This window comes from Pieris brassicae, chromosome 4 (genome assembly GCF_905147105.1).
Source record: "Pieris brassicae chromosome 4, ilPieBrab1.1, whole genome shotgun sequence".
Lineage (NCBI taxonomy): Eukaryota > Metazoa > Arthropoda > Insecta > Lepidoptera > Pieridae > Pieris > Pieris brassicae.
Window position 1 is genome coordinate 21815889 of NC_059668.1, and position 17900 is coordinate 21833788.

Here is a 17900-nt window from a genome sequence, read left to right on the forward strand (position 1 = left end):
ATAGTGTGACACGGTCATGGAAATCCTGGGGTTGTTCATAGGCAGTAGCTCAACAATTGTCTATAGTGTATTATATTGTTTTAAATATTAATTTATTAACGTGTTGACACAGCTTGATGCTGTATATTGTGTTGCATTAACAAACCATTTATTCACTGAATGATATTGTGAAAAAGGAGTCGCATTCGTATATATCAATATAAAATTAGTTATTTCATCATCATGGCTTAATAATTATAAGATTTATTGTTCGCCAGTGAATAAATGGATGTGCATTATTTATAGCTTAAGTAAAGGTGTCAAAGTATTTATAGTATTATGAATCTTATCACTAGTAGCTGTTGGACTAATGCTGTGTAGCAAAGGCGAGTTCCATGCAATTTTCGCAAAGTACAATTTCAAATATTATAAGCGTTATATTTTAGTACTTAATGACTCTTGCTAAAAGTAGGGTGTTATGACATGTGGAGTTTAATCAAGTCAATAATAATTACTAAATTATTCAAGTGTTTAATAATCATAGTATATAAAGTTTACATTCCAACAAATTGTCACTGAATGGAATACAATAAAATATTAGATATATTCATAGTCAAATCAGCTTTTCGAGCACAATAATTGATGTTCTGTAGTGTGTGGATAAAGCAACTATTTTTCTCTGAATGTGAAGATTTTAAATCATTTATAGCAAAGATGTATACTTTAGTCTAAATTACTTGATGGAATTGAAGATGTATCATAGCTCATTTATCTTTGCTCTTTCCTGTTAAATAAAATATATTAAAACAATTTTGCCTTTTTTTAATATTTGTAATGTAGAGAATACATTTTAAACTACAAGGGAAATTTAAGTTAGTTATTACATATTTGGGTTTTTTTCATTAACAAATACCTTGTTCACAATGGAATAATCTTATTAGAAAATCAAAATTGGTTTCTGTTAAGGTCTATATTAAAGAGGATTAACAACCACAGTAGCAAATTATTTAAAAGCCCTAATCAATAAACTGAAACATACAACTCAACTAAGACAAAACATCAGAACATCTTGACAGCACTTACAAGTAGTATAGTAAAAAAAGGGGATTTTAATAACCTGATATCAGATTAAAAAACTTCTCTAGTTGTAATGAATAGATTCCATAACACAATAAAAAAAATAGTTGCAATTAAATTGGACACAACTAATTTGCACTTTCACAAGCGTCTACCCAGTCATTGTAAACATCTATTGGCTCAGATAAAACATTTGTGGTAGTCTGAAAATCTTCTAAACAAACCCGGCATACTATACGCGCTGTATTCCTTGCTCTATCCCTGATAAAAAAAATATTTTGTTTAGCCACACAATTTAGTAATATCAAACAATAAATAAAAATATTTTTTGTACATTTTGACTTCACACGACTTTTCGTGATTACAAAAAGGGCAGTTAAACTGTTGATCCAAAGGTTCTATTGCTTTTCGTTTGGCTGGAGGCTTTCTTTTCGATTTGCGACGACCCATTGCTGAAATTTTAAATAGCTTTACGAGTGTTTGTTAAATTATTTTTGTTACTATAAATGTGTAATTTATGTGTACTTACCGGCGTTTGATTAGTGTTTAATAATTATGTTATACTTCAAATAGGTTGGCAAATCGTAGGGACTTTAATATAATTGTTGACTGGAAAAACGAACAATATTATTTACATTGAATACATAATAAATAAGTTACAATAGTCAATAGCGCACCACTCGGAAAAGAAAAATATTGAAACAGAAATCGAAAACACGGCGACACTTGCTAATTGTCGTATTGAGATACGTCAATCGTCAACAATTTAGCCTCGATTCAATTGTCAGCTGACATCTGTTGAATTGTCTATCATCGAAATTTTTAACAGAGTATACTTCTCCGATTTTCTTTCAAAAACTTTTAATCCATCCATTTCGCATTATTACTAACTAGTGTTGTAGCACATCATTACTATTCAGTGATGCCAGATCACAGGATTTCCCCCTAGATTTAGGGGTTTCTCAACCGAGTTAGGGGCAGAATAGGGGGAAAGGATATATGGGGATTTTTTTAGGCGAAATTTCAAAAACACGCCAAATACTGTTCTTTTGCTATTATATATCACGTTCCTGATTTTGGAACTAAATTGAAGTACGCACACGTCGTAAAAATAGGATCAATGTGATTAACCTTGGTAATTGTATATTCGTTTCATAAAAACCGAATAAAACTTGAACCTGTCAATCCATTTTCTAATATGCATAATGCCTTTCATTTCCCAACAATCCCAATATGACCGCCGCTTTAAAGAATCACGCCATGGACTACGCCCCCATCTGCTTGGTGAGGGGATCCTATGGGATTTCTGGGGGGAAATCAAATTAGTCTACGGGTACGTCGCCGAGACCATCGGGCAACACTGCTACTATTCCAATCTTCCTATTAATCTGTGGCCTGTACTATCTTAATAATTAATTTTATAAAGAAATAGCCAGAAATGGCTGCCGCTTTATAGTAACAAAAATCTATCTAGTTACTCGGTACTTTTAAAATAAACAGTGTTTTATGTTAAAATAAACTTTTAACCAGTGTTAAATAAAATCCGTGGCAAGTTTCTTAATATAAAAAATGATTATTAGAATGTACTATTGACCAGTATTATTTGTAACCTAAAATTACTATTAAAAAACAACATAAAATGGAGCTTCCTCAGCCGCCACAAGGTAAATTCTTTGAATGATGCTTATTGGAAAAAGCATTTGAGGTTGAAGATAAGATATGTTCGCTAATTAGAGTAATTTTCAGACCAAGATCTTCGCAACATAATCGACAAACTCGCGCAGTTTGTCGCAAGAAATGGCCCCGAGTTTGAGAAGATGACCAAAACAAAACAAAAGAACAATCCAAAATTTAGTTTTCTGTACGGTGGAGAATATTTCAACTACTACCAATACAAAGTGACAACTGAACAAGCAAGTAAGCATATTGACGATGGTGGTTAAAACTTAGAGAAAGTCGCGGTCCGCCCGATCGCTACTTGCGTTGTTGTACCTAACCGTTTCAAGTGACCCTCCGCTGTTTATAGTTCTAAAGCAATCTGCCGGTGGCCAGGCGGCTAGTGCTCCGTCCGGGGCTTATATGGCACAGACAAGGCAATATGTAATGCCCCAACAGGCTGGAGCGACCTCTGCCCAGCTCGGGCTGGCAGCTACGATGTCGGCGGCGCCCGCTCTTCAGCAATGGCTCGCCGCGAACTCCGCTCCTGCTCCTCCACAGCACAACCATGAGATTGACAACGTGAATGTTCAGATCAACATTCTAAAGGACCAAATTACTCAGTCTGAGAACAATCTTAATGCCCAGCACAATGTGAGTAACTTGAATTTAAAATTTACAACAATTCACTTACTTTCTGAAAGTTAGACTGCATATACTTAAATCTTTTACATAATTCTATTTATTATGTATATTATCTGCCTATTATTAAATATGTAAATTTGGTTCTTGCAAAGTCCTATATTTTTAAATTGGCTAGATAATGTGATGCTTATGTTACTTTCATTTAACTGTATTTTTTCTGTGTGTAATAAATAGTGTAAAAAAAACATTTTTCAGTAATAGGATTTTGGACAACAGGTCAGATCTTTAGGCTTATTAATATCATATTTATGCATGATTACAAATTTTATATCCATAAGTGTAAGAATGTAACAAAACTATAATGCATTTCTTAAGTTTCAACTATGCATTATTATTAATACTTCTAGATATTTTGTTCATGATGCAATATAAGCAGCAATTATTGCTGCATAATACTTTGTGCACCAGATTGTACTTTCTATAAAACATTTTTTTAAAAAAATACTATATGTGAATATTGTAGGTGCTCATTCAACAACAACAGACCAAAATCAATGAATTGGTTAGCAAGGCTCAAGTGGAAACAATACAGATCATGGCCGAGGATAATAATATCAGTCTCACAGAATTAGACACCATCTTGCAACCTATTATTGAATCTTGCACTAAAGATAGCATATCTGCAGGTACACTTTACTTTGTTATTTTATTATTAATGTGAGATTGAAAGATAATAGAGATAATATACTTAGTTAATTTCTTTTTTGCAATATTTTATTTAATTCAAAATTGTTTTAGGGAAAGGATGGATACTGCAGCATGCAACATCAGCCGATGCTGGCAAAGTTATCTCACAACATCTACTGCGGAAAGTGACACAGCCCGGGGCAGCTTTCACCCAAAAACTACACATCATATATCTTGTAAATGATGTTCTGCATCATTGGTTAGTATTTAATATTAATTTTTATCATTAGTGAATGTGTGATTTCATTAAATAAATTAAAGTAATTGTTCGGGTCATATAAATGCTGGGAAGTTGGGTATCATTTCCAATTGCTATTTTAATAATTTTTTGTTTTCTTTGGTCCTAACAGTCACAATTTAGAATTCTTTGTGCATTTTTTAACTAAATCTTATATAAATATATATATATATACCTCCTACCTATATTTTTATTAAATTCAAGTTCAGTGATATAGCGTTGGGTAATTTCATTTGAAAGTTTTATCAGTAATATTCATGTCCCCCTTTCAAGTTGTCAGTTTGGTGTCTATGATACTTTATTCCTAATTACAGTGCACGCAAAAACGCAGAAGATCTCAAGAAAAATTTGGAAAATGTGGTGGTTCCAATGTTTTGCAATGCCAGTATAGGTAACATATTTACACTAATGTCCTCAAGTCCTAGGTCTCTTGTCTTTTTGTGCATTCTCATCTATTTAACATCTAGACATCATCCTGTGGTTTTGTCAGTCAGGTAAACTTGCTTGAGTCGGCCTCTGTCTAACGGCAATCCCAGTAATCTTGTTCACATTTCAGCCGTTACCGAGGAGCAGGAGGCTAAGCTTAACAAGCTACTGCGCTTGTGGGAATCCAAGTCCAACTACTTCGATTTGGCCGTCATTGAGAAAATGAAGACGCCCACCAGCTCCTACCAGGAATACCAGAATAACCTTATTGCTCAACATTCTAATGCCATCGCTCATTTAGCACAACAGACCAAATCAACCTTCGAAAGGTGAGTTCTGAAATTTTTTTTTTATAAAAGTCCTATCAATCTGCTAACATTTTATCCATTTCAGCTACCAAACCCAACACCAAGCATTTGTTGCGCATACTCTGCAACAGATACAACAGATGGAAATGCAGAAACAGGCTCTGGAGCTAAACAGTCAAGATTCCAAAAAGGACAGTCAGCAAAACATGCAAAATCCTTTTAAGAATAGCTTTAATGAAGGGTACCCACCGATGGGTTACGAACAGAACTTTCCTTCAAACCACCAACGCTACGGCAGTGAAAGCGGGGACAATTATGCGTCAAACAACAGTATGAGTGGAAACGAGAATAGTTATGACAGTCAGATGTTTGATCAGATGAATCAGCCAAAGGAGTCGGAGCCCGATCTGTCCCATCTCCCAAATGTGAACTTCTCCCAACCGCCACCTGGTTTTGAGCCAGAGCCTCCTTTAGCTTTCCAAAACGGTCTTCCAGATCTGAGCAAACCACCCCCGGGATTCCCACCTTTTGTAGAAATAAATAATGAAGAGCTCATGCCGTCTGTACCTTACTTTGAGTTACCGGCTGGTTTGATGGTACCACTTATCATGGTAAGTTTACTATGTATATATATTTTCTGCTATGCTTATCACTATATGCGTTAGATTTGAATTATTTATTTATCTTAAGTTAGGCAGAGAAGAGAGTAAATGATGTCTTTGTTCAGACAGTTTATGAAAAATATTTTATAAAGATTAGATTTTTTTTTCTTACCAATATATAACATATGTACCTAATAATATATAACATCAGCAGCAAAGCATCAATGAAAAATTTGTTTCCTTAAGCTATCTTGACATTCGGTTCGAATAAAAAGAAATTATGTATGTCTATTAGGGAAGTTTAACATATACAACATCAGACTTCCGTAGTCTAATGATGTCAGGTGTTGCTAACCTTCTTAAAAATTAGATTTAATAAGATTCAAATGTAATCTTGGTTTCAGTGGCTTTATTTTTAAACATAAATAAGACTTACATCCATATATCTGTATTTGGGTTATGTATTTAGGGCTGCACAGTTGGTCACGGAATAAGTGATTATAAAGTTAACGTTTCTTGGTGATTGTGCAAAGATTTATCATTGGTTGATGATGGCAAGTTGCGCAGTGTTGGCCTATTGGCTTCAGCGTGCGACTCTCGTCGCTGAGGTCGTGGGTTCGATCCCCGGCTGTTTACCATCCCCTTGAACGGTAAAGGAAAAGATCGTGAGGTAGCCAGCTTGCCTTAGTCCCAAAACGACGGCTTGTGTCAGACACGGGTGGTGAACCCCTGTACTTGTCTATTAGATAGATAAATCTGAGACCCAGACCTAAAAAGATTGCAGCACCATTGATTTTTTTTTGATGATGGCAAGACGTTTGTTTTGTTTAAAAATATGGCAACAAAACAATTTCGGTACATGTTTTATTTTAATAATGAATGACAAATATATTTCTATTAAGAATTATCAAATGGTGTAACATTCTAGCTGGATGAAGATAAGTACAAGCCATTAGAGCCAAACCGGATCCGCCTTCCTCCCCCAGCCCCGCCCAACGACCGGCTCTTGGCCGCAGTCGATGCCTTCTACGCTTCACCTAACCACGAAAGGCCGAGAGATAAGTTAGTATTTTATTACTTTCAGGCATTTTTATCTAAATATTTAAACGTCCAGTTTCAGCTATTATAAAAAACTTTATTATTTTCTTAAAGATTTGTCAAATAAAATTAAAAAGTTTAATCTAACTAATATTATCAACTCGAAAGTTTGAAAGTATAGATGGATGTTTGTTACTCTTTCACGTAAAAACTGCTGAATTTATTTTAATGAAACTTTACAATAATGCAGCTTAATACATCGGGTAACACATAGGCTACAATTTATAAAGATATTGTGTGAATTGTCAATGTACCATCGGTAAGCTATGCGAGCGGCAATACCGATAGATGTAAGGGTTCATGGAATGGTTTATCCTTAAATGGCCCTACAAAAAGGCCCATATCTATATTTTATGTGTATGCCATTATAGCCAAAATAGTAATCCTTAACTACAATAAAAAAATTCAAATGCAAATTTGGTAGGAAATATATTAATTCCTAAATGAAAATAGATTGGAATTGTACCCTTGTTAATGCGTAACCTGGATGCACCATGATTATGTGATAATATTCAGTTGCGAGTTACCGAACTCGGAAGGCACATTGTGAAAGCCACAATAAACTGGAGAAGCCAAGGGAGATCGATTATAGGAAACAACTTGCCATTCAATATTAAACGATCCCATAGAAAGCATTTTCAATGACGATCGACAAATCGCAGGGTTAAACTTCAACGTAGCAGGCATTTGATCAGCTCTATGTGGCTTGCTCACCTATGCCTGTGAACTATGTTTAGGGCTCTGCAGCAGTGCCTAGTTACCGTATATCCGTTGACAATACTGTGACGTCAGGCTGTTAATTTTTTTTAATGTTAGTTCTTTCTACGCAACGCTAATAAGCTACTCGAATTACTACTCCTGCTAGTGTCAAATATTTGCCTCAGAGATTGCAAACAAGTAAATTATGATGAAACTAAAGTAAATGAATGTGCTGAAGTATACAGAGTTGGTAGAATCTGATTTTCTTAGTATATTTTTAAATTACTTATTTATTTATTAACACTTCAATATAAAAATAAAATTGAACATAATTAAATCAAAAAGAGGGCAACTGGCGGCCTTATCGCTTTCGAGCGATCTCTTCCAGGCAACCACTGTGAGTAAAGAAAAAATAAATAAAATGTATTAAATTACATAAAATAGGCAAGTAGTGCAAAAATACATGTTATACACAGTTATTAGGACAAAACTAAACAGGAAGAAAAAACAAACTAAACTAAAAAGATGATACATTAAAAATAAAAAGTAAAAAGACACACAAATCACGATAATTTAAGATAATTCTCACGTCAGTTAGTTGGAATGAAAGTTAGGGATACGATGTGGTCAGGTCAGGTCAGATGTTTGTACAGAAGATATTTAAGTTACGTAAAACATTATAAAATTAATAAAAATCACTCTCAAATAATCGGTAAAATAATAATATGTCTTGACCAAAGTAAAAGACGCTGTGAATAGCGTAATAGAATAACTAACGTATATAACATGATTAATACTTATTATTGATATCAAATTTTTATTAGTATGGAATTAAAGTGGGTTTATAAATAAATGATGCAGTCCATTTTTAAAGGCTCCGTAGGAAGATCTTAAAATATTACGTATTATAAGCATTTTATTGGGTAACATTTAAAAATAATAAATTATTACAAATGAAAAACGATTTTCTCAGAATCATTGTGATCCCATTTTATTATTGAAATATCTGTTTTATGCATTTAAGTAAACTGACTATATTGTTAAGTGTTATTCTGGATAGAAATAATAATTTATGACGAAATAATTTACAAGAATATAATGTTTTTTTCACAGTGAGGGCTGGGAGAAGCTAGGGCTATACGAATACTACAAAGCGAAGAACGCGGCGCGGAAGAACAAAGAAGAGGCGATCTCGAGTGGGAGAAGACAGAAGTCCCGATCACCCACGCCCATACCCAACGACCTTCAGAAGCAGCCCTCGCCACCTGGAAGGCGATACAGGTGAAACCCAGCTTTTTGTTCTTGATTCTTCGGCCGTATATTTTTAATTATAACACAAATATAGTATTTCTAATTCAATTTCTTTGGATCAAATTTGTCAGCTTCATTGTCATTTTATCCTACCATTAAACATTGAGAAACATGTGTCTGACTTCAGTGACTGAAGCCAAATAAAAGTGCTTATTAATTTAGCTTCTCAATAACTTTTCGAATATAGCAGAAAATTACTACTTATCCGCTTGATATGTTCGATAGTGTGATCAATTAAAAAAAAACACATTGTTAAGTGCCTATCTGATACCTTATCCGCTGTTTTGATGGTTTTTTTTTTGTTAAAGTGTCATATTACTTTGTAATTCATTGTGAAATGTAGATAAATAAATGAATTTGTAACCTTTAATAACTGTCGTTAAATGTAAATTAATAAATAAAGCTCCTTGGAATCTTTGGGATTCATTTGCTCCAGTTCAAACAATTTGTAAAATTTGTCGATTTAAAAGAGTGGCGGAGAGTTTCTTGCCAGTTCTTATTGCCCGCTCTACGCTCTTAACTTGCGAACTGGTTGTAAATGTCAATTTACAATTAATTTAATATCTTTTGACGTTCATAAGTGTACTGGGTACCTTGGTTTAAAAGAGTGGCTGAGATTTTCTTGCCAGTTCTTATTGCCCGCTCTACGCTCTTGACTTGCGAACTGGTTGTAAATGTCAATTTACAATTAATTTAATATCTTTTGACGTTCATAAGTGTACTGGGTACCTTGGTTTAAAAGAGTGGCTGAGATTTTCTTGCCAGTTCTTATTGCCCGCTCTACGCTCTTAACTTGCGAACTGGTTGTAAATGTCAATTTACAATTAATTTAATATCTTTTGACGTTCATAAGTGTACTGGGTACCTTGGTTTAAAAGAGTGGCTGAGATTTTCTTGCCAGTTCTTATTGCCCGCTCTACGCTCTTAACTTGCGAACTGGTTGTAAATGTCAATTTACAATTAATTTAATATCTTTTGACGTTCATAAGTGTACTGGGTACCTTGGTTTAAAAGAGTGGCTGAGATTTTCTTGCCAGTTCTTATTGCCCGCTCTACGCTCTTAACTTGCGAACTGGTAGTAAATGTCAATTTACAATTAATTTAATATCTTTTGACGTTCATAAGTGTACTGGGTACCTTGGTATGAATAAAGTTATTATCGAGTTAAAATAAAGTGATCGTATTTCGAATTACATAGTATATGTCTCTACACTATATGTATAACATATAAAAGTTTAGCCTTTATTTTGATTTTACATAGTGGTTAATGAATTCTAAATAATATATTCTTACAAAAAATTGCGATGTCAGTAAATACACTTAACCATCTACGAAAATTGGTGATCTTATTAATCTGTATTTATTTCAGATCCCTTAGTAAATCGCCAGAGCCAAAGCCAGTGGAATCGCCTCGCAAAAGCAAGTCCAAATCACCTTCACCGAGGAGAAGGACCAACTGGAGAAGAGAACGTGATAGTGAGCACTTTTATTTTTATTAACGTTTATATTGTTTAGCAGGGAGTCGAACACAAGCCTTTGTTGTTGAAAATATACTTTAATATATGCTATATATAATATGTGGTAAGTGCTGACACAAGTTTGTAATTCGTAGCCAAGACATTTGCTACCAGGTTCAATCTGTAACCCATCAATCATCATGCCTTAGTAATGCAAAAGTCAAAAGTGCTGATAAGGGAGGATGCGGGCAAGATGTAAGCCACCTTTGCTCGGTGGTACGGACAAGTTCTACTTTGTTGCGTATACGCTTAAGAACCTCTCAATTTTTCTCTTTGTCCATTTGATCAGCAAGATCTAGGATAAGATCCAAGCTTCCATGGTCCAGGAATTACCTGACTCTTAATCTTAAGGTGCGCGTGAGGCGATAAACATAAAACGAAAGTTTCTAGACAGTAGGAAGGAAAAAGAAACTTCTTAAAGTCTTTAACACTATTAAACGGCCTCCACGTTTCTTCATTTTGCTCCATTCGCTGCTGGCGCTGCGAAAAATGCAGGCCCCACCCACCGCGCCAGGGTCGTCGCACATGTGGTATAAAACAGTAGTGTTATCATTGGTTGCCACAATCCAAGAGAATTGTAATATTATTTATCACGTGTTTGTCAGAATATTATTCTGTTAAAGATGTCTTCCCTGTCTTCCAATTCATGGTTTCGCTTACCCGTGAGGCCAAGTATTTTTCAACTCTCTTCAGTAAGGCTCAATGCTTGTTGTTCTCTCATCTCACCGGCGACAATCTTTATTCTCAGTTTTTTTGATGCATTCCATGATTGATACATGGATAATAGTAAATTATCAAAAATTTATTCATGGTAAAAAACGTTGTATTGCCCAATCCGCGTTGTGGGACTGGACTTGTAATATTTATTAAGGAGCAGTAGCTTCAGCGTGCGACCCGAGGTCGTAGTTTCGATCTCCGGCTGTAGACCAAGCCTTAAATCCAAAACGTCAGTGTGTGTCAGGCACAGAAGCCTGATCATTTGCCTATTAGATTGACAAATGGCCATGAGACAGATACAGAAATCTGAAGCCCAGACTTTCAGAGGTTGTAGCGCCACTGATTTACTTTATTGTTTAAATGGTATTGATGTTTTTTTTTTATAGATCGTCGCAAATCCCGGTCTCGGTCGCGATCAAAATCGCGCAGTCGGTCGCGAGAGAGGGAAAGGGAGCGACACCGCGACTCCCCGCGAGAAAGAGACAAGACGAGAAGAGTGGACAGGGAGAGATCGCCCACGCCACCTAGTTTCCTGTGAGTGCAACTTTATTTACACAGAGTTGAGGAGTTAGTTGAAGCTATATTATTTATATTTGTGTTTCTTGTATCGGCATTCATTCATTCCTTGAGAGTTATGTCGCAAAGAACAAAGTCGTATAAGCAAAATCTATTTTTTTTTTCAGGAAAAGTAAAAGAATTTATACCAATTTTTTTCCATTACATATGCCAATATACATATCAAGTGAAAGTGATATTGTCCTCTTCGACAATTGAAACATTGTTGTCATAACTAATTCGGATATTAATATTTCCGTTAATATTGGAACCTTGTTGAATTACTCTATTCGTATGACTACGCATTAACTTCACTTCGGTACATCCGATTCCTAAAAAAGGCGATCGCCCAATAGCTATGACCTCCTTGTTCTCCAACATAATGGAAACCATTATTAACGGCCAACTCTTGAGGTTACCTTACGCATTGAGTCCAAAGGGGAGGCGCTGGCGGTTTGGACATAACGAAAGCCTTCGATCGGGTGTGACACAGAGCACTGCTCTCAAGCTTCCAGCCTATGGGCTCTCCGAGTAATTATGCAACTGGATTTCCCGCTTTCTCTGTGATCGGAGCATTAAGGTTGTCATCGACGGAGCATGCTCCGACCTTAGACCCGTCAATGCTGGTGTGCCACAAGGCTGTGTTATATCCCCGACCCTATTTATTTTACCGACTTAGCAACAATGAATGTTCATTGCTATGCGGACGACATCACTGGGGATACTCTTTACACTGGCCGGGCAGTTTCATTTGTCAATGAGTACCGGAACAAACTTGTGTCTGAAATCGAAACTCTTTTACGTGGAGTCACGGACTGGGGTAGACTAAATCTAGTCCAATCTAACCCCAAGAAGACACAAATCTGCGAGTTTTCCGCCAAAAAAAACTCCCTTTGTCGTTACTCCCCTCTTTGAAGGCACTCTCCTTAAAGCCTCAGCTAACATCGGAATACTGGGCGTTGACAAATGTTTCGCGGTCACCTGGAAGGGATGCCCAAATAAGCCTTCAAAAGCTTGGTGCGCTCAGCAAGACGAGACGGTTCTTCACTCCAACTGGATCACTTTCCATGCGGCTTGATCCCTTGGCGTTGTGTAGAGATGTGTGGTCTCTGCATATTCTACCGCATTTACCATTGAGAGGGTTCATAGAAGTTGTTCGGTCTAATACCTGCAGCTGAGTTTCATTATCGGACGTCAAGGAAAAATACAATCCGTCGTTCCACACTGAGCGTTTTTTAAAGCAATTTTTGCCACGCACCACCTCTAGGTGGAACCAGCTGACCACTGAAGTATAAAAAGGGCGTACCAATTCTGGAAAGGCCGGCAACGCACTTTTTCGAGCTTCCTTGCGATGAGAGAGATGTTACAAAAAAAAAAAATTCCGTAGAATAAAGATGTCTGAAGATGACGTCACCCTCATGTCTTTTTTTATTAAAATGTTTAAAAAAAAATACTGTCATTAGGAAATCAAAAATAAAATCCAAAAATTCTTAAAACATATAAATAAAAAAATATATATAAAACTTAAAAATTTTCAAATTAACGAGATATTTAAAGTATTGAGAGATTCAATTTATCGAGAGTCGACTGTACAGTATTTCACGAGATTGAAACTAAGCTTCAATTTGATCAACAGTGGTTCAACATATCCGTCGACGTCGGGAGGTATAGACGCGAGTAACAAAGGCCACCAGCTGCTCCAGAAGATGGGTTGGGCAGGTCAGGGCGGATTGGGTGCGGCGGGACAGGGCATAGCGGAACCCATCACCGGCGGCACCGTCAGAGACAGGCAGGACCAATATAAAGGTATAATTTATTATTTATTGCTTCTTATCGAGAAATAAACGTCATATTGCTGTATTCATTAATAAGAGAACAGGTTCACTGTCACGTGGAAGTGGAAATACTCACGTCCAGTTGCGTTTATATCGGAAAATTTGCTTTTGCCGTATGTCCCTAGTATTTTTGGTTCTCAGTTATATGTCCCGTAATGTCTGGGCCATATACGCAACTATACCTGGAGGTCGACAACTCCCGATGGCCTGGAAGTTGTACCTGCGAGCAGACCACATGTGGTCTGGGGACAGTGAATAAATGAATAACATAAATTTATGAAATTCACTCGGATACTAATTTGAATTTGGTAGCTTTTTTTTATTTCACAATGTTTTTTACAGTCATTTTACTTTCAAAGGTAAATTTCCAGTGTTATTTAAGTCAAATAAATTAAATATACAGAATAAATTAATATAAGCACTGTTTAGATATTTTATGAGATTTAATAGGTTCAAAGCGATCTAATAAATTTGTGATATTAATAAATTTAAAAAAATACTGTAGTCCCATGTCGACGGGCAATTGGTATAATAATTAAGTTGTAATGAAATAAAAGTGTCGTTTTGGTAATGCGAAAAAAAATTTTGAACGCTCATAAAACAAATTATTTTGTCATAGTTTACTGTTTGAATTCATATTTTGAGTATTTTTATTACTTTTGTTGGAAGGAAATTAGATCAGTTTTGATCACTTTTTAACGTAAATACATTTTGCATTAAAATAGTGACTTCAGCGTGCGACTCTCATTCTTGAGGCCGTAGGTTCGAACCCCGGCCGTGCACCAATAGACTTTCTATGTGCGCATTTAACATTCGCTCGAACGATGAAGGAAAACGTCGTTAGGAAACCGGCTTGCTTTAGACCCAAAAAGTCAGCCAGTGTCAGGCACAGGAATGATCATACAGAAATCTGAGGCCCAGACCTAAAAAGGTTGCAGCGCCACTAATTTAAAAGAAAACAATTTGCAGGACAAAAATAAGGGGTATTGCATTTTTTATTTGAACCAGTACATCCTGAGACTATTGCGTTCGAATATATACAAGTTATTATTAGTTTAGATTAAACGTAAACTTTTGTTCCAGGTATCGGAGTAAACCTCAATGACCCATATGAAAACTTCAGGAAGAACAAAGGCGCAGCATTTATTACGAGAATGAAGGAGAGAGCATTAGAGCGGTCAACGTGATCCTCGAAAGTAGTATAAGGCTGTAAATGTGTAATTATGAATGTGTGACTGGGATATGATTTACTTGAATCATCTTAAATAAAATATATGAGTTTATAAACATTCTTTTATTTGTTCTTTTTTCTCTACTTTAATTATTATTAATTTGACGTTATATGATTGTTACTTGGAGCATGATTCTTTAGGTTCCAAATTAAATTTATAAATAATAAAAACAATGATCATTGTAAAATTGCTAAAGCCGCGTATTGATCGTTTCAATTTTTACGAATTACTAAAAAAAATTAATGCAATATTAATGTCTATTAAATATGACAAAGAAAACAATAACACAAGTTAAATTCCACTAATAAAGCGATATTAACTGGTAAAATATATAATTTGAAGGTTGTTCGCTTAGTTGTACTCTAGCTAGTTAGCTTGTGATCAGTAGGGGGCTTTTGGTTGCCAATTCAAGAGTTACCCTTGAGTTGCCTGGCCCGAGGCCCTAAATTTCTTCATGAGCACCATATTAAGTCTGCTCAACTAAAGTTTGCTCAATACTGCTTCACGAACTTGAGAGGACTGGAATAAAGTATTGTAGTAGAGAGAAAATATATCGAAGTTTGTTCATATAAGTAAAGAAAGAAAAAACTATGTTTTAGACATTTATTTAGATATTATAATACTAACTAATCTTTAATCATTTTACACAGTAATTTTTTCAAGTAATCTTAGTCATTGATCAGTGTCCAGGATAATGTACTATAGAAATTGTTCAAATCTCAAACTATTACAAAAATATAAGTATATTTCTCTGAAGAAGGTTTTATAAGGCATATGTTTATGAATGTGTAAGTAAAGATGATGTTAAAAGTTAATGTTGCCAACAGTAGACATTATGAAGCCAAATACAAGACATCATCCAGAAAAAGCTCTGATAATAATATAAATTACAGTTCAAAGTCATCCTCATAGTTATCTTTGAATTCAGCAAGCTTGTTCAGACTCTCTTGGTAATCTATAAGTTCTAGTCCTTCTTCCTCAAATTTATGAAGTTTTGAAAACTTTATTCGGCTCACTTCTCTATGAAGCTTTTCAATCATATCTGCCATAAAGTTACCATTGTGATATCCACTAATAACTGCACAACTTTGCATGTTTTCAGACCTTATATCATTGTGTAATAGACCATGTTTGTTAAGTTGTTCAGAAAATATATTTGGGAATGGGGTTTTCACTTCTAAAGGTTTTTCACAAACGGTAATATTAGTCGCTGAAAGAAAGTTATTTGCTTGGAAATATAGTTCCAACATTTCTTTGACATCTCTACACCGGTATGCAGGTAGATTCATTTGTTCCTTAGCTTCTTTCAATGGTGCCTTCAAGTAATGTTCTGGAATGCCTCTTACCGTAATAAGTTGGAAAATTTTGTCTGTGGCTATCTTACAACTGGGTGTTAATGAAGTATAGATAGGCTGGGTGGTCCTATTTAAGTGATCTATAAGATATTCAGATTCATGGAATGAAAATGGAATTCCAATGGAAGCAGCCGCCATTTTTCTTCCGTAGCCTGTCAAATCAGCACAAACATCTGACATGGAAAAAAAGTTACTTCTATGTCTATATTTTTGACTGAGAGTATCTAATGCCGAAGCAAGTATGGCTGAGGTATGGTAATATAATTCAGACTTATAATTTAAATGCTCAAACCTTCTTCCTGCTCCAGGTTTCCGCCAACCTTTCTCCCCAGTACATAAAGGTACAAATAATGTAGCATGATGTGATAGCTCTTCAATTGATAAGGCAATATTAACCAACCTCATTGAATCTTTTAAAGTAGACCTATCTCTATCTTCTTGTGATGTAGGGTCATTATCCTTGAAATATGAAGGTATTATTGGGTGAGCTACGATGGATTTTGTGTATTCATCTACTAAATGCTCAATACAACCCAGTGCTAAACCTGAAAATCCATCACAACAGTCAAAGTTCACTTGAAATCCTTGCATGCTGTCACATTCCTCTACATATTTTCGAATGTTATCTGAAAATGTTTCTCCATAGTCTGATTTCCATATTAAACGTCCAGTGCAACCAACATCAAAGCTTTCCTGAAAAAAAAATTAAATATCATAATTTTATATTAAAGCAGATTAGGAAATTTAATAATTAGTCTCATACCTGTTCATTACCATGCTGGTATTCTTTTACTATATTAATAGTACGCGGATGAAATCTAGGATATAAATAATCTGTCCAGGTCTTAACATCTTTGTCAAGTATGTATTTTTTGTTTTCTATATTTGAAGTATTTTCAGATTCAATATCTGTTAAGTATACATTTTTGTATGCAGGTGGGTCTTCTATTTTTTCTACTGAATTCCATGGTACTTCTTCGTCAGTACTCAACTCATTCTCTAAGCCTCCGTGAGCGGGCAATGTCTTCAGTGATCCCTTAAGATCTGCTATTAACAATCTTGGAGTAAATGTAATCTCACCATTTGATGTTTGTCCCTCTCGATAAAGAACATCATGATTTACTTCGCTCTTTACCTTTCCGGTATAGTCAAAACTTAGTTCTTGTATGTTCCAAAAATGGGCACCCACATAATTAGAATAATGTCCAAATTGAAGTGTTAGAATTTCTCGAGTAGACATGATAAAGTTAGAGTTAATAGTTTCATTCACATATATTGTAATAATATAAGAAATATCAAAATAGGAAACTCAAACACTTGATCAAAACAAATCGCAAAAATTTTAACAAACTTCACAGTTCACATACATGAAATAATTGACATCGACACATTGATTTGAATAATGTCTTTTTAAATTCTAAATATATTTAATCTGTATCGTTTCACAAAAGACGCAGACAAACATTTGGAAATAAATAATAATATAATATAATAAATACAAGATACCATAATTAATTCTTTTACGTTTTTTAAGAAAGTTCAGTTTTTAGAATTGACCTAACTATTCCAGTTTTAGTTCCCTGTTTATTGACTCTCCTTGATTTATAAAATAGTATTTTGTGAGAAGAAAGTACTGTACACAATAACTGAATTAGGGGGTTGGTAGTAAAAATGCTTTATTAATTTATTTATTTTATTAAAAAAGAATTATTAAAAATCGTTCAACTTATTGTTTTACTCTACTTGTAACTACAAAACTAAACTATTATTATCCTTAGTTTTAGTGCTTTTATACAAATTGTTGAAATACTGGCAGTGAGATATTCTAGTTATAACCTATAGTACACTTTCGTTTTCGATTTTGCTTGTAAAAAATACAATTACATTACCAAATAATACAACC

At 34.9% G+C, this 17900-nt stretch overlaps 3 protein-coding genes across 3 annotated transcripts; 1 reads left to right on the plus strand and 2 right to left on the minus strand.

Annotated features, from left to right (window-relative positions):
* Nucleotides 1-500: 500 nt before the first annotated feature.
* On the minus strand, nucleotides 501-1786 carry LOC123708124 (transcription elongation factor 1 homolog). The gene is made up of 3 exons (XM_045658645.1): nucleotides 1586-1786; nucleotides 1391-1508; nucleotides 501-1317 (listed from the first exon to the last, which is right to left on the minus strand). The coding sequence occupies exons 2-3, from the start codon at nucleotides 1504-1506 to the stop codon at nucleotides 1185-1187; spliced, it is 249 nt and encodes an 82-aa protein (XP_045514601.1). The 5' UTR covers nucleotides 1507-1508; nucleotides 1586-1786; the 3' UTR covers nucleotides 501-1184.
* Nucleotides 1787-2447: 661 nt separating this feature from the next.
* Nucleotides 2448-14702, plus strand: LOC123708114 (calcium homeostasis endoplasmic reticulum protein). Its single transcript, XM_045658631.1, has 14 exons — nucleotides 2448-2720; nucleotides 2803-2973; nucleotides 3083-3366; nucleotides 3881-4043; nucleotides 4156-4303; nucleotides 4657-4733; nucleotides 4899-5097; nucleotides 5162-5687; nucleotides 6607-6740; nucleotides 8589-8756; nucleotides 10156-10262; nucleotides 11407-11554; nucleotides 13212-13381; nucleotides 14494-14702. The coding sequence occupies exons 1-14, from the start codon at nucleotides 2696-2698 to the stop codon at nucleotides 14595-14597; spliced, it is 2424 nt and encodes an 807-aa protein (XP_045514587.1). The 5' UTR covers nucleotides 2448-2695; the 3' UTR covers nucleotides 14598-14702.
* A 565-nt stretch (nucleotides 14703-15267) lies between these two features.
* On the minus strand, nucleotides 15268-17342 carry LOC123708118 (protein misato). The gene is made up of 2 exons (XM_045658635.1): nucleotides 16761-17342; nucleotides 15268-16690 (listed from the first exon to the last, which is right to left on the minus strand). The coding sequence occupies exons 1-2, from the start codon at nucleotides 17235-17237 to the stop codon at nucleotides 15530-15532; spliced, it is 1638 nt and encodes a 545-aa protein (XP_045514591.1). The 5' UTR covers nucleotides 17238-17342; the 3' UTR covers nucleotides 15268-15529.
* Between the last annotated feature and the right edge of the window lie 558 nt (nucleotides 17343-17900).

Excerpts from the sequence above, each read along its gene's own strand:
- LOC123708124 (XM_045658645.1), bottom strand. The coding sequence starts at position 1,506 with ATGGGTCGTCGCAAATCGAAAAGAAAGCCTCCAGCCAAACGAAAAGCA. Across the intron at positions 1,318-1,390 it reads AAGTCGTGTGAAGTCAAAAT|GGATAGAGCAAGGAATACAG; the intron begins GTACAAAAAATA and ends TTTTTTTATCAG.
- LOC123708114 (XM_045658631.1), top strand. The coding sequence starts at position 2,696 with ATGGAGCTTCCTCAGCCGCCACAAG. Across the intron at positions 2,721-2,802 it reads GCTTCCTCAGCCGCCACAAG|ACCAAGATCTTCGCAACATA; the intron begins GTAAATTCTTTG and ends AGTAATTTTCAG. Across the intron at positions 11,555-13,211 it reads CCCACGCCACCTAGTTTCCT|TGGTTCAACATATCCGTCGA; the intron begins GTGAGTGCAACT and ends TTTGATCAACAG.
- LOC123708118 (XM_045658635.1), bottom strand. The coding sequence starts at position 17,237 with ATGTCTACTCGAGAAATTCTAACACTTCAATTTGGACATTATTCTAAT. Across the intron at positions 16,691-16,760 it reads ACCAGCATGGTAATGAACAG|GAAAGCTTTGATGTTGGTTG; the intron begins GTATGAGACTAA and ends TTTTTTTTTCAG.